This window comes from Camelina sativa, chromosome 10 (assembly GCF_030686135.1).
Source record: "Camelina sativa cultivar CO46 ecotype springtype chromosome 10, ASM3068613v1".
Lineage (NCBI taxonomy): Eukaryota > Viridiplantae > Streptophyta > Magnoliopsida > Brassicales > Brassicaceae > Camelina > Camelina sativa.
The window spans coordinates 9,355,992-9,366,268 of record NC_141889.1 but is presented as its reverse complement, the minus strand read 5'-3'; the positions used below and the strand labels follow the sequence as shown (position 1 = coordinate 9,366,268).

The 10,277-nt window shown below is 36.7% G+C and overlaps 3 protein-coding genes across 8 annotated transcripts; 2 read left to right on the top strand and 1 right to left on the bottom strand.

Annotated features, from left to right (window-relative positions):
• The first annotated feature begins 294 nt into the window (after positions 1 to 294).
• On the top strand, positions 295 to 5,413 carry LOC104718284 (uncharacterized). Of its 4 annotated transcripts, none has more exons than XM_010435998.3 (22): positions 295 to 446; positions 862 to 1,052; positions 1,477 to 1,556; positions 1,675 to 1,761; positions 1,843 to 1,893; positions 2,022 to 2,139; positions 2,234 to 2,290; positions 2,384 to 2,448; positions 2,528 to 2,611; positions 2,702 to 2,752; positions 2,835 to 2,897; positions 2,988 to 3,034; positions 3,129 to 3,198; positions 3,291 to 3,353; positions 3,482 to 3,571; positions 3,658 to 3,696; positions 3,790 to 4,017; positions 4,111 to 4,196; positions 4,283 to 4,331; positions 4,410 to 4,490; positions 4,573 to 4,666; positions 4,772 to 5,413. In XM_010435998.3, the coding sequence occupies exons 2-22, from the start codon at positions 935 to 937 to the stop codon at positions 4,942 to 4,944; spliced, it is 1,794 nt and encodes a 597-aa protein (XP_010434300.1). In that variant the 5' UTR covers positions 295 to 446; positions 862 to 934; the 3' UTR covers positions 4,945 to 5,413. The 4 variants fall into 4 exon arrangements, with proteins under 4 accessions (XP_010434300.1, XP_087325195.1, XP_019086785.1 ...); XM_019231240.2 differs by having other exon boundaries at positions 382 to 700; XM_087469069.1 differs by having other exon boundaries at positions 309 to 446; positions 1,675 to 1,893.
• Positions 5,414 to 5,528: 115 nt separating this feature from the next.
• LOC104718281 (uncharacterized) lies at positions 5,529 to 8,618 on the top strand. 2 transcript variants are annotated; one of them, XM_010435993.3, is made up of 11 exons: positions 5,529 to 5,811; positions 5,955 to 6,070; positions 6,445 to 6,498; positions 6,603 to 6,704; positions 6,851 to 6,927; positions 7,029 to 7,152; positions 7,316 to 7,380; positions 7,702 to 7,771; positions 7,895 to 7,970; positions 8,069 to 8,162; positions 8,259 to 8,618. In XM_010435993.3, exons 2-11 carry the CDS (start codon positions 6,007 to 6,009, stop codon positions 8,364 to 8,366), a joined length of 834 nt encoding a protein of 277 aa, XP_010434295.2. In that variant the 5' UTR covers positions 5,529 to 5,811; positions 5,955 to 6,006; the 3' UTR covers positions 8,367 to 8,618. The 2 variants fall into 2 exon arrangements, with proteins under 2 accessions (XP_010434295.2, XP_010434294.2); XM_010435992.3 differs by having other exon boundaries at positions 5,641 to 5,811; positions 6,439 to 6,498.
• On the bottom strand, positions 8,471 to 10,277 carry LOC104718282 (transcription initiation factor IIE subunit beta). Of its 2 annotated transcripts, none has more exons than XM_010435995.3 (5): positions 9,996 to 10,277; positions 9,582 to 9,845; positions 9,355 to 9,486; positions 9,134 to 9,250; positions 8,471 to 9,001 (listed from the first exon to the last, which is right to left on the bottom strand). In XM_010435995.3, exons 2-5 carry the CDS (start codon positions 9,843 to 9,845, stop codon positions 8,651 to 8,653), a joined length of 864 nt encoding a protein of 287 aa, XP_010434297.1. In that variant the 5' UTR covers positions 9,996 to 10,277; the 3' UTR covers positions 8,471 to 8,650. The 2 variants fall into 2 exon arrangements, with proteins under 2 accessions (XP_010434297.1, XP_010434296.1); XM_010435994.2 differs by having other exon boundaries at positions 10,147 to 10,231.

The following is a 10,277-nucleotide window of genomic DNA, read 5'->3' as shown; positions in this document are numbered from 1 at the left end:
CATTATCCATTTCATCTATATTGTTTATGTTTTTTAACTTATTGTTAAACAGTATACTGTATTTTAACAAATCATCTTCAAGACAAAAAAAAAAACGATTAGATATGAACATCTGCGCATTTTAGTTAGGAAAGAGAACCATATAGTCATAAATCATAATCAAAGAGTAGCTCCAAAAATGTTAACACTGTGTAATAGATTTTTTGTCTTCTTTCTTTTTGTCTATAATGAATAAAATAACAGTAATAATATTAAAAGATTAGTTTAACAAAATACTGAAGGAGAGGAGTCATCATATATCTTCTGTTCAAAGGTGGGATAGAAGAAGACCTTGCTAACTTGCTTTCCCTTATAAAAAGGCCCCTTCACCATCTCTCATTCAATTCACTTCACATTTTGGATTTATATCTCTCTCTACTTTCATTTCTCGTTTAATAAAAGATTAGGTAAGTGTCTCTCTAGTTCCCTAAAAATATCTCATCTACTTGATTGTCTTCTCTACACTTTTCAACTCCCTAACACACAAAAACTCAAGAACTAAGATTCTTCTTGTCTTTGGTCCTCTGTGTCAGTCTTGCTTAAAAAAAGAGCCATAAAGCTCACTGTGTAGAGCTTCCTCAGTCTCTTTGCTAGTTACTACTGCGGTTGGGACAGATTCTGTATAACATTAAAATTAATCAAGACATGTCAAATGAAACAGGTTTTGTAATAATAATTTGAGTTCTAGGACGGTTGAAAATAAACCCAAAGTTGTTTGCTTTACTCTCTGTTTTTCCTCTGTTCCTATGCTCTTTTTTTTTTTTTTTTCTTTTAGTCTCTCTTTTGCTTAGAAAGGTATGTTCTTTCTTCTTGTTTTTGTAGGAAACTGAGTTGAGAAAAGTCATATTGAAGACGAAGAAGTGGGTGGTTAAGGAAACAGAAGGAAGGGAAGAAGATGAAGTATGTGGTGGTTTCAGGCGGAGTAGTGAGTGGACTCGGAAAAGGAGTTACAGCAAGTAGCATCGGACTCATCCTCAAATCTTGTGGCTTCCGAGTCACCGCCATTAAAATTGGTCCTTTCTCTTTCTCTTCTTTTTACCAACAAACCATACCTGTCAATTGCTTCATGTAAAACGAACTTGTCGCCATTTTTTTTTTCACGCAAAGTTCGTTCCTCTTTCTTTTCACTTTTGATTTGTTTCAACCAACTTGAGAAAAAGAAAAGTTTCAGATTTGATTTTTTGGCCCCAGTGGTACAATAAGCATGAAAAAGGAGTTTTTTTTTTCTTCTACACCTTACGCGTGTGGGAAAAAAAAAAAGGGTACAAACGAAAAGTTTAAAAAGATCTTTAGAATTTCCAAAGATTTAATTTTTTTTTTTCCCCTGTTAAACCCTGTTGAAAGTTTCATGATTTTTTCAGAAAAAGTTGAAATATTTTTGTTTAGTTACTGTACAAATCACTGATTTTTAATCAGGCCATGTGAAATTTTTTGCAGATCCTTACTTAAACATTGATGCTGGGACCATGTCACCTATTGAGCATGGTGAAGTTTACGTCTTGGACGATGGTGGCGAGGTATAGAGACCTTTTTCACCAATATTGCTCTGTTTCTTTTATAAAATAACTGTTATAGTCAACAACCAATTTTTTAAATAAAAAAATGATTTTATTTGTGTGTGTTGTTAATAAAAAGGTTGATCTTGATCTTGGAAACTATGAGAGGTTCATGGATATCAAGCTGACACGTGAAAACAACATAACTACCGGAAAAGTTTACAAGGTTTTGTGTCTTTGCCTCTTTGGGGAATCAAAATTTGAACTTTGTGAGAAACGAACTTACACGTTTGAAATTTGTGAACAGCATGTGCTTGAGAAAGAGAGGAGGGGAGATTATCTAGGGAAGACTGTTCAGGTAACTAGCAAAAGAAAAAGAATTTTGGTATACGTAGACCATGTGTTTGATGAAATTCCCCTGGAATAGAGAGAGAGTGGCAGAGTGAGAGATGAAGTTGTATTGAGATTCCTTTTTGGGTTATGTAGGTTGTTCCTCATATCACTGATGCTATTCAAGATTGGATTGAGCGTGCAGCTCAGATTCCAGTTGATGGACAGTCAGGTCCAGCTGATGTTTGTGTCATTGAACTTGGAGGCACAATTGGTATTTTATTAGTAGTGACTTTTTATAAACTCAGTGTCAGGTTTTATTCTGTTTCTTTTTATAACAATATGGAGCTACTCTTTGGATTTTGTAGGAGATATAGAGTCCATGCCTTTTATTGAAGCTCTCGGGCAGTTCTCCTATCGCGTGGGTAAGTGATGGTTTGTGTGTATGTGCTCATTGAGAGTATATCAGTGAAAGTTTAATGTCAAAGTCTAATGATGATTTTTGATTTTTTTATCAGGATCTGAAAACTTTTGCTTGATCCATGTCAGTCTTGTCCCTGTATTGAATGTTGTTGGTGAACAGGCAAGTTTCTTGACTTTTGAAGTTTTTGTTTAATCTGTTTGGAGTTGTGGTTGTCCTAACAATATCTAATTGCTTACAGAAGACTAAACCAACGCAACACAGCGTTCGAGACTTAAGAGGTCTTGGCTTGAGCCCTCATATCTTGGCTTGCCGAAGCACACAGGTTTCATCCTTGTAATTTTTGTTGTATTTGATAACGTTTCTTCTTCTTCTATCGTGGCTCTAAGTTCTTATATTGAATTTGATTTTTTAGCCACTTGAAGATAATGTGAAGGCCAAACTCTCTCAGTTTTGCCATGTCCCGGTATGTATTATTTGCAAAACAAGACTTAAATCTTTCTCTTTGTAGATATAAACATTGTTAATAACTTATACTTCATTTGCAGATGGAAAACGTTGTCACTCTCTACGATTGTCCCAACATTTGGCACATTCCTTTGCTTCTCAAAGTGAGTAACTTTTCTTATCCACCATAGTTTCAAAGTTTCAGTAAACAATTCTCATTACCAATATCTTTGCATTTCAATTTGTTTGAGCAGGAACAAAAGGCACACGAGGCGATTTTGCGTGTCTTGAACCTTAAAGGGTAAGTCTCGCTTACCCATATTCTCAAATAGATTTGTTCATTCATTTAAATCTTCAAATCTGTGGGACTCATTGTGTGATATATTCATATACAGAGTTGCAAAGGAGCCTGCATTAGAGGAATGGTCTTTGATGGCTAAAATGACTGACAAGTTGCACGTTCCGGTGTGTTTCTGGTTCTACCATGACATTTTACGCTTAGTTTTTATCACTGGTTGTCAGCTGGAGACTGACTTCATTATGTTTTGATTTTTTAGGTAAGAATTGCTGTGGTTGGGAAATACACTGAGCTCTTGGATTCATATCTTTCAATTCACAAGGTACACCTTTGCAAGATATATCTATCCCACAAATCTAAGCCTTCTATGATCAAACTCCTCACAAGCCATCGGCTATAATATCTCATTTTGTCAACAATTGTGATTCGATTGTGGTGTTTGATGATCAGGCTCTCTTGCACGCTTCTGTGGCTAGGCGCAAGAAACTTGTCATAGATTGGATTTCAGCTAGTGATCTTGAACAAGGTGTAAAAAAGGAGGTATATTTAACACTTTACACTAAGCTCTATCATTTGGACAAATTATGAAACCTTGGAAGCTGAAGCAAAATGATTCCTATCTGCAGAATCCAGATGCATATAAGGCTGCCTGGAAGTTACTCAAGGTATGCTCTTACTCTCATTACCATCAAATTAATCCTGGTTTCTTGTGTCGAGATGAACTGTCTGTTGATCTGGTCTATGTAATTTGTCTCCAGGGTGCTGATGGTGTTCTTGTGCCTGGTGGTTTTGGCCATAGAGGTGTAGAAGGAAAGATTCTAGCAGCGAAATATGCCAGAGAAAACAGAGTTCCATATCTTGGTATTTGTCTGGGGATGCAGCTTGCTGTGATCGAGTATGCAAGAACCGTACTCGGTATGCCAGATGCAAACAGCACTGAACTTGATCCCAACACCAAAAACCCTTGTGTTATTTTCATGCCTGAGGTTTGTTCCCTTCCACATTTTCTGTTTTGAGTTTTTCAATTACTTCACTCTCTTGTTAATTCGGGACATTCGTGTAATTTTTGTTTGACTCAGGGGTCGAAAACGCATATGGGAGGCACTATGAGGTTAGGCTCACGAAGAACTTATTTTCATGCTAAGGACTCCAGATCAGCAAAACTGTAAGCACCAAAGTATTTTTCCACTCTAAAAAGTCTCAGCATGATGCATCATATAGCTTAACTGACATCTTATTTGAATGTTGCAGATATGGGAGCAGAGGTTTTGTGGATGAAAGACACCGCCACAGATATGAGGTACTAAAGCAGCTTTCAGATTATACTAAAAACTTATCACTTAGACAGTTTAAGCTGAAACAGTATGTTTTCTTACAGGTGAATCCAGCCATGGTTCCACGTTTTGAGAGCTCTGGACTCACATTCACAGGAAAAGACGAGACGGGTCAGCGGATGGAGGTAAAAACCGATAGTTAAACCCCTTACACCACATAAAATTTGTTATCTTCTTGGTTATAATTCCCTACATTTGATTATACAGATCATTGAGCTGCCTAACCATCCATTTTACATCGGAGCTCAGTTCCATCCCGAGTACAAATCAAGACCCGGAAAACCATCTCCTTTGTTTCTAGGTGAATAGAGTAACAACACAAAATCCAAACTGTTTTCTAGGTTCTGTTTCTTTGTGTACATTTTTTGAAAACCAAACCTTTTCTTGAATTTTTAAAAAATTGCAGGACTAATTGGAGCAGCAAGTGGAGAACTAGACAATGTACTGCAACAAAGCTGCCAAGAAACTGTTGTTCCACGTCCTCTATCCAATGGAAAATTTGAGAGAGTTTATTGGAAAGGCTCGCCGAAAAAGCCAGTCAGTGTTGTGTACAGTGTATGTGATGGTGTCTACTCATGAACGTGTCTGCATCAACAGTGACTTCTCTCTGAAAAAGAAAAAACGAAGCTATTTATCCGGAATTTTTAACATGGATTTCTTCACCTGTGGAGGGAGAGAGAAGGCTCTGATTTTGTACAGTTTGAAGATTGGCTTTTTATGAGATGCTTTTTTCTTAAGATTATGATGAAGAAGAAGAACACTAAACACATGCAGCATTAGAATATACCTTTGTCTTTTGTAATGGGTAGTATTTATAGAGTCATGAGAATGACTCTGTGTTGCTGTGTTTCTTTGGATTCTTATGTAGTAGTATTATTATTCAGTAGCTTTTTGTTTTTTCTTCTTGTTTGTTTTTGGGTTATTATGGTTTAATCATTCCCAGAGAAGTACCGATGTTTTTTCGGTACATAAGTTTGATTTCTATGTATGTTAATGTAGTATCTCTGTTGTTTGAATGGTTATAAAACTAGTTATCTCTTTTGCTCTACTGGCTTTTTTTTTTCCCCTCTCTTTTGCTCTACTGGCTATTGTCAAGATTGTGTGTGAGACTCTTGATTGAAGCTTCTTCACTTTCTGGGGCTGTATATTACTAAAATTAATAATAGGACTTATCTGGACACTTCTTGTTAACTTAGGGGTCTGTTTAGAAATATTTTATTTTCAATTTGTTATGGGCCCAGGCCCATATTTTAGATGCGCGCGAATCTCAGTTAGTGGCGCCAATCTAGTGAGTTTGACCGTCACTTTTTGTTTCTCCTGACTGTTCGGAATCATTTGGGGTCTGAGTTTCAATATCGTACACCAACTGTTCGATGAAATGTCTTAGAGAAGTTTCGTCCTGATTCGTTTACTTCACTAGTTGCGAGCCTTCTTGCCGTCATCACGGTATATAATCCAATTAGTGTTAAGGGTTTCAATCTTTTCTCACCTAGCTCTAGTTTTAGGGTTTTGTTGAATGTTTAGTATATCTTCTTCTATCAGTAGCGATTTCACATTGTATTTGGGACCTATTATCTTCTTGGTCTCAGAATCGTAGAAGTTTCGGTTTGCTAAAAAAAGCTTGAAGATACAATTTTGAAGATGAGCTCTTCTTCTACTGTTTGGTGGGAAGGAGCTGAGAAGACACGAGTTCTTATCGCTCCAGGTTCTCTCTTCTACTTGCATCTTTTCTTCTGAGGATTTATAATTTATATCCTCCAGTTGGAATTATGACTGTGAGATTTTACCTAAAATGACTTAGTTTATGAAATGCCAAAATGGTGTAGGATTAAGATTATGGTTTTGGTTAGTGTTTATCAATGATTGGAAAAGTTACGTCTGAATTTATTTAAAAAAAAAAAGAGCATAAGCTTTGTTGTCTAATATTACTTTTGAAAGGATGTGCTGACTGTTTCAAAGATTATAATCTTTGGTTTGCTATCTCAATTGAATCTTTCCTTGGCTATGATAGTTGGAAGTCTTTGTTGCTCTAGATAACATGATTGCTTTTTCTTATATGTTTCATATGCAAAGATTCAGGTTGTGGCGGAAACAAACCCGGAGAACTGCTGACACTTCGCCATCCAAAATCAGGTAACGGGATGTAGATTATTGACAGGCTTGGTATGTAGTGTTGTTTGGAAAATTCAGCAAGTAACATTCTTATGTGGTTTGTGGTATCTATGTTCATATGGCAGAAAATGGAACATGCTACTTTTTTAGTAATGGGATGCTTCAAGAACTTCAATGGTTTAAGCAATCTTATGGTTCTTGGCTCCTGGGAGATTACATTTCTGAGGGTAATTCCACTGTTGATCTTGATGCTTATTAGGTGTAGATAAAGGCTTACTTCCTAGTAATTTTGATCATAATAATATGCTCTGCAAGCCAGCATCAGTACAAATTTTCCCTTCCCCTTATGTTCATGACTATTTTCTTGTTACAGATGGAAGCTTATATATGGCCACTCCAGTTGATCCTGTTTTCATCTTGTTGCCTATTTTTGACGAAGCAAGAATGAAGGTCACTCTATGCTCCCTGGCTCTTCTCAAGTCACTATTATTTCCTGTCTGATTTCCATTTCTTGGAAATGTTAATTGTGTTTATATATTGTCGATTTGTAGAAAGGTGAAGATCTTGGAAAGTTCAGGCAACTGGATGAGATTTTATTTGTGGAAGGATATCCTGGATATCAACAACTTCTGCCTGTTGCAGAGAAGTGTATGGACATTGTTTGTCAAACTCAAGGTAAATTGCTGCTCTCTGGTTTCTGAAAACATACGTGCACTCTTGTAGAACCTTTTAATTTTTCTTATATACATTTAATACTTAATGTTTCTCATCACTCTTGGAGAACTTGGTGATCTATAGTTGTTTAATTTCCTCATTCCTCTTTCATCTCTTCTTGCAGAGGTTGGATCTATGAAATTCTATCGGCTTGATAACTCGAAAGTTTTAGCTTGGTTAAGTTGTAAGGTATGCTCTTGTCACAACATGATGTATTGCAGCCTTTTCAACGATCCAGTTGAAATTTCCTTGATACCATTTGAGAGTGTTACATGTGTCTGATTACGTTTCACAAACCCCATATGGTTCAGGAATGAGACATGTTTGTTGCTTATATGTCTTTTTAAATATATTTTTTTGGTGAAAATTCTGAATTTTCTTCTTCTAGAGAAGATGAGTTTAATGCTGCACTCTTAATCGGTTTTGTTTCACATTCTATAAAGAGAACGCAGGTTACCGCGTATCTGTTTTATTTAGATCCTTAACTTGGATGCACTTTAATGAACGCAGGCGTACTGTTTAAGGAGGACACTACCAGAATTGGACAAGAACTATGCAGCTCAAGATGAGAAACAAACATGTAAGTTGTAGAATATAACCTTTTTACTTTGTGGAGGTGTTGGTGTATGCCCTTTCTTCAAGTTGACCCTTCAAAAGGTGGTGTAATGTGGGTTTTCACTGATATTACCTTTAATTTGTACAGTGGTAGATGCCGTTTCAATTGTGGGAGAGTACCTGAGGACAGAGCCTTGGTTGAAGCTTCTCTATGACCATCTTGGGTGCTTTTTAAAATCAAAATCTGAAGTCCTCAATTACTCAGCAAAAGAGAATCATAACTCCTTACAAAAGCCTTCATTGTGCCTGGTTTCTTTTTCAGGCTGGAGTTTGTTGACCCGACAATGAAAGAAACAAATATAGAGAATCTTTCAACTGCAAATGAGAATAACACGTCATCCTCAAATTCATTGCAGGTATGTGTATGTAAAATCTGTAGACAAAAGCTCTAAGTTCCATATATTTTGTGTTCCTTGTTATTAGTTACTAATTCTACTTGTTACATTTCTTAGGAGAAAGCAAAAAAGAAGCCTGGAAAACAGACGAAGCAAGCACAGGTAGAGACTGGATCAAAGAACATAAGGGATATGTTTTCAAGGGCTTGCAAGAAAAAATGCTGAATGTTATAAAATCGGTTACAGTGGCCAATTATTTATGATTGTAGTTTTGCCACTCTTTATGGTTATTTTTCTCAGCTAAAGCAACATCTAAAACAAAGACCAACTCACAAATGTTTATTCTATATTGCTAACCAATGTTGTGAGAATACATGGAAAGCCATTGTATACTCGAGATCATAACAATTACAACAATATGTTTGTTCTCCATTGTTATATATTTCTTGAGTAATGAAAATTCATGATCATTTTGAATTTTGAACCGCATAATCACCCAATTACGAGGTTCAGTTCCGGGAACTGCTGGCGTTAAGGCTCTTGAAGAGCTCGGGTAGATGGGCATTGGTGAGTTTGGTCCTCTTGCTGATCTCTTGTTTCTTCTTCTTCTTATCCTTCGATTTATTTGATATGCCATGGATCTGTGCAGCAGCTCTCCTCTCCGCAGTGTTTGTAGCCGGCTTCAAACCTATCTTCAGCAGCTCCTTCTCCACGTCAAGCATGTCGTTCGGGATATCTATGTCACGGAACAGAGATTTGAATTCGTCATCAACCGCAATCTCACACTTGAAATCATTTGGGTACGCAATGTCCTCTTGTGAATTTGATATCAAAAAGATGTCCTTCGATTCACTCAGAGCCTACAAAATACAAGATAATTTAAAAAAACTGCCCTAAGTTTCTTGGTTTCAAAAAGCAACATACTGTATATTTCCTCCATCTGCTTAGCAAAACTCACATCTTAGTGTCTCGTCAATTATAACAATGCATACCTTTAAATCCTCCATAACATTCGGGTAAGCGTCTTTGAGATCAACGACTGCAATCCCATCAAGGTATTTATACACCAACGAACGAAGCTGGCTCTTGTCCTTGACATCGTGCGTAGCCTGTGACAACAAAGCAAAATTGTAAACACGCAAACCTTTTTTACAAAGAGAAAAACGAGAAGTTAAAAAATCCACTCCTTGAATGAAATGTTTTAGGATATTACCTTGTAAGAGAACCTTCTTCCGTCATAATGTGCTTTAGGATTCTTACTCAAACTATCAAAAACAGCCTTATTGGAATGCATATCAACATGACATCTTTCTTTTATTTGCTCTGGCGTTAAGGCTAGCCTTGTCTGTTCGAGAAAACACTCAAACAAGAGACAAATCAAACTTACGATTATATAAATGATCTCTCACATGAATGGGGGAGACAAACAGAAACACAAACCTCAAAGAGAAGATCAATGACACGCTTGATTTGAGCACCAACAGGAGATTTTTTAATGCTGTTAATATACTGAAGTTGCTCGGTGTTTTTTGAAAACTGGACAGGAGCAGCATCAGGCTTCTTCTGAGTGATTGCAGCAGGAAGAGGCACGGGCTGCCTCGACGAAGTCCCCGATCTTTCTCTTGAAGAAGCGATGCTCGAAAGCGTAGATTGACATTTCTCTTGCTGTTTGTTGAACTTATTTAGCTGCTCCTTTAGAGCCATCTGACGAAAAAAAAAAAAAAACGTAATACCTAACCGATTAGAAAAAGGCCGATTCCTCAAAATTAGGGTTTCTGAGACAACTACAACTTAACAATATCCAGGTTCTGCAACCCTTGACACCACTTTAAATTTCAATTTCTCGAATCTTACTTTAGAAACGAAAGCAACAAGAAAAAAAGGCTGATTTATCAAGTGTGCGAAGTTCCAATATCTATGATTCCGTAACCTAAAAACACCAACGATAGATTTTCAATTTTCTCTAATCTTAGAACGAAAGCAACCAGTGTAAATCGAATCGGACCTTTCCTTGGTAGAAGTAATAGAGCAAATGACCCAGAAGAGAGAGGAAAGATCGGAAGAAGAGAGCCTTTGATCTTGATTTCTTGCTTTTTTTTTTTTTTTTTTTTTTGATTAAAGATGACAGAGGGAGAC

What these genes read in the sequence shown, in the direction of transcription:
- LOC104718282 (XM_010435995.3), bottom strand. Translation starts at nt 9,845, where the DNA reads ATGGCTCTAAAGGAGCAGCTAAATAAGTTCAACAAACAGCAAGAGAAA. An exon ending in TCATTGATCTTCTCTTTGAG is followed by an intron (nt 9,487 to 9,581) that starts GTTTGTGTTTCT and finishes TTTCTCGAACAG; the next exon opens with ACAAGGCTAGCCTTAACGCC. An exon ending in GAAGAAGGTTCTCTTACAAG is followed by an intron (nt 9,251 to 9,354) that starts GTAATATCCTAA and finishes TTGTTGTCACAG; the next exon opens with GCTACGCACGATGTCAAGGA.
- LOC104718281 (XM_010435992.3), top strand. Translation starts at nt 6,007, where the DNA reads ATGAGCTCTTCTTCTACTGTTTGGTGGGAAGGAGCTGAGAAGACACGA. An exon ending in GGGAGATTACATTTCTGAGG is followed by an intron (nt 6,705 to 6,850) that starts GTAATTCCACTG and finishes TTCTTGTTACAG; the next exon opens with ATGGAAGCTTATATATGGCC. An exon ending in TCAAGATGAGAAACAAACAT is followed by an intron (nt 7,772 to 7,894) that starts GTAAGTTGTAGA and finishes TAATTTGTACAG; the next exon opens with TGGTAGATGCCGTTTCAATT.
- LOC104718284 (XM_087469069.1), top strand. Translation starts at nt 935, where the DNA reads ATGAAGTATGTGGTGGTTTCAGGCGGAGTAGTGAGTGGACTCGGAAAA. An exon ending in TGAATGTTGTTGGTGAACAG is followed by an intron (nt 2,449 to 2,527) that starts GCAAGTTTCTTG and finishes AATTGCTTACAG; the next exon opens with AAGACTAAACCAACGCAACA. An exon ending in CTGCCTGGAAGTTACTCAAG is followed by an intron (nt 3,697 to 3,789) that starts GTATGCTCTTAC and finishes ATTTGTCTCCAG; the next exon opens with GGTGCTGATGGTGTTCTTGT.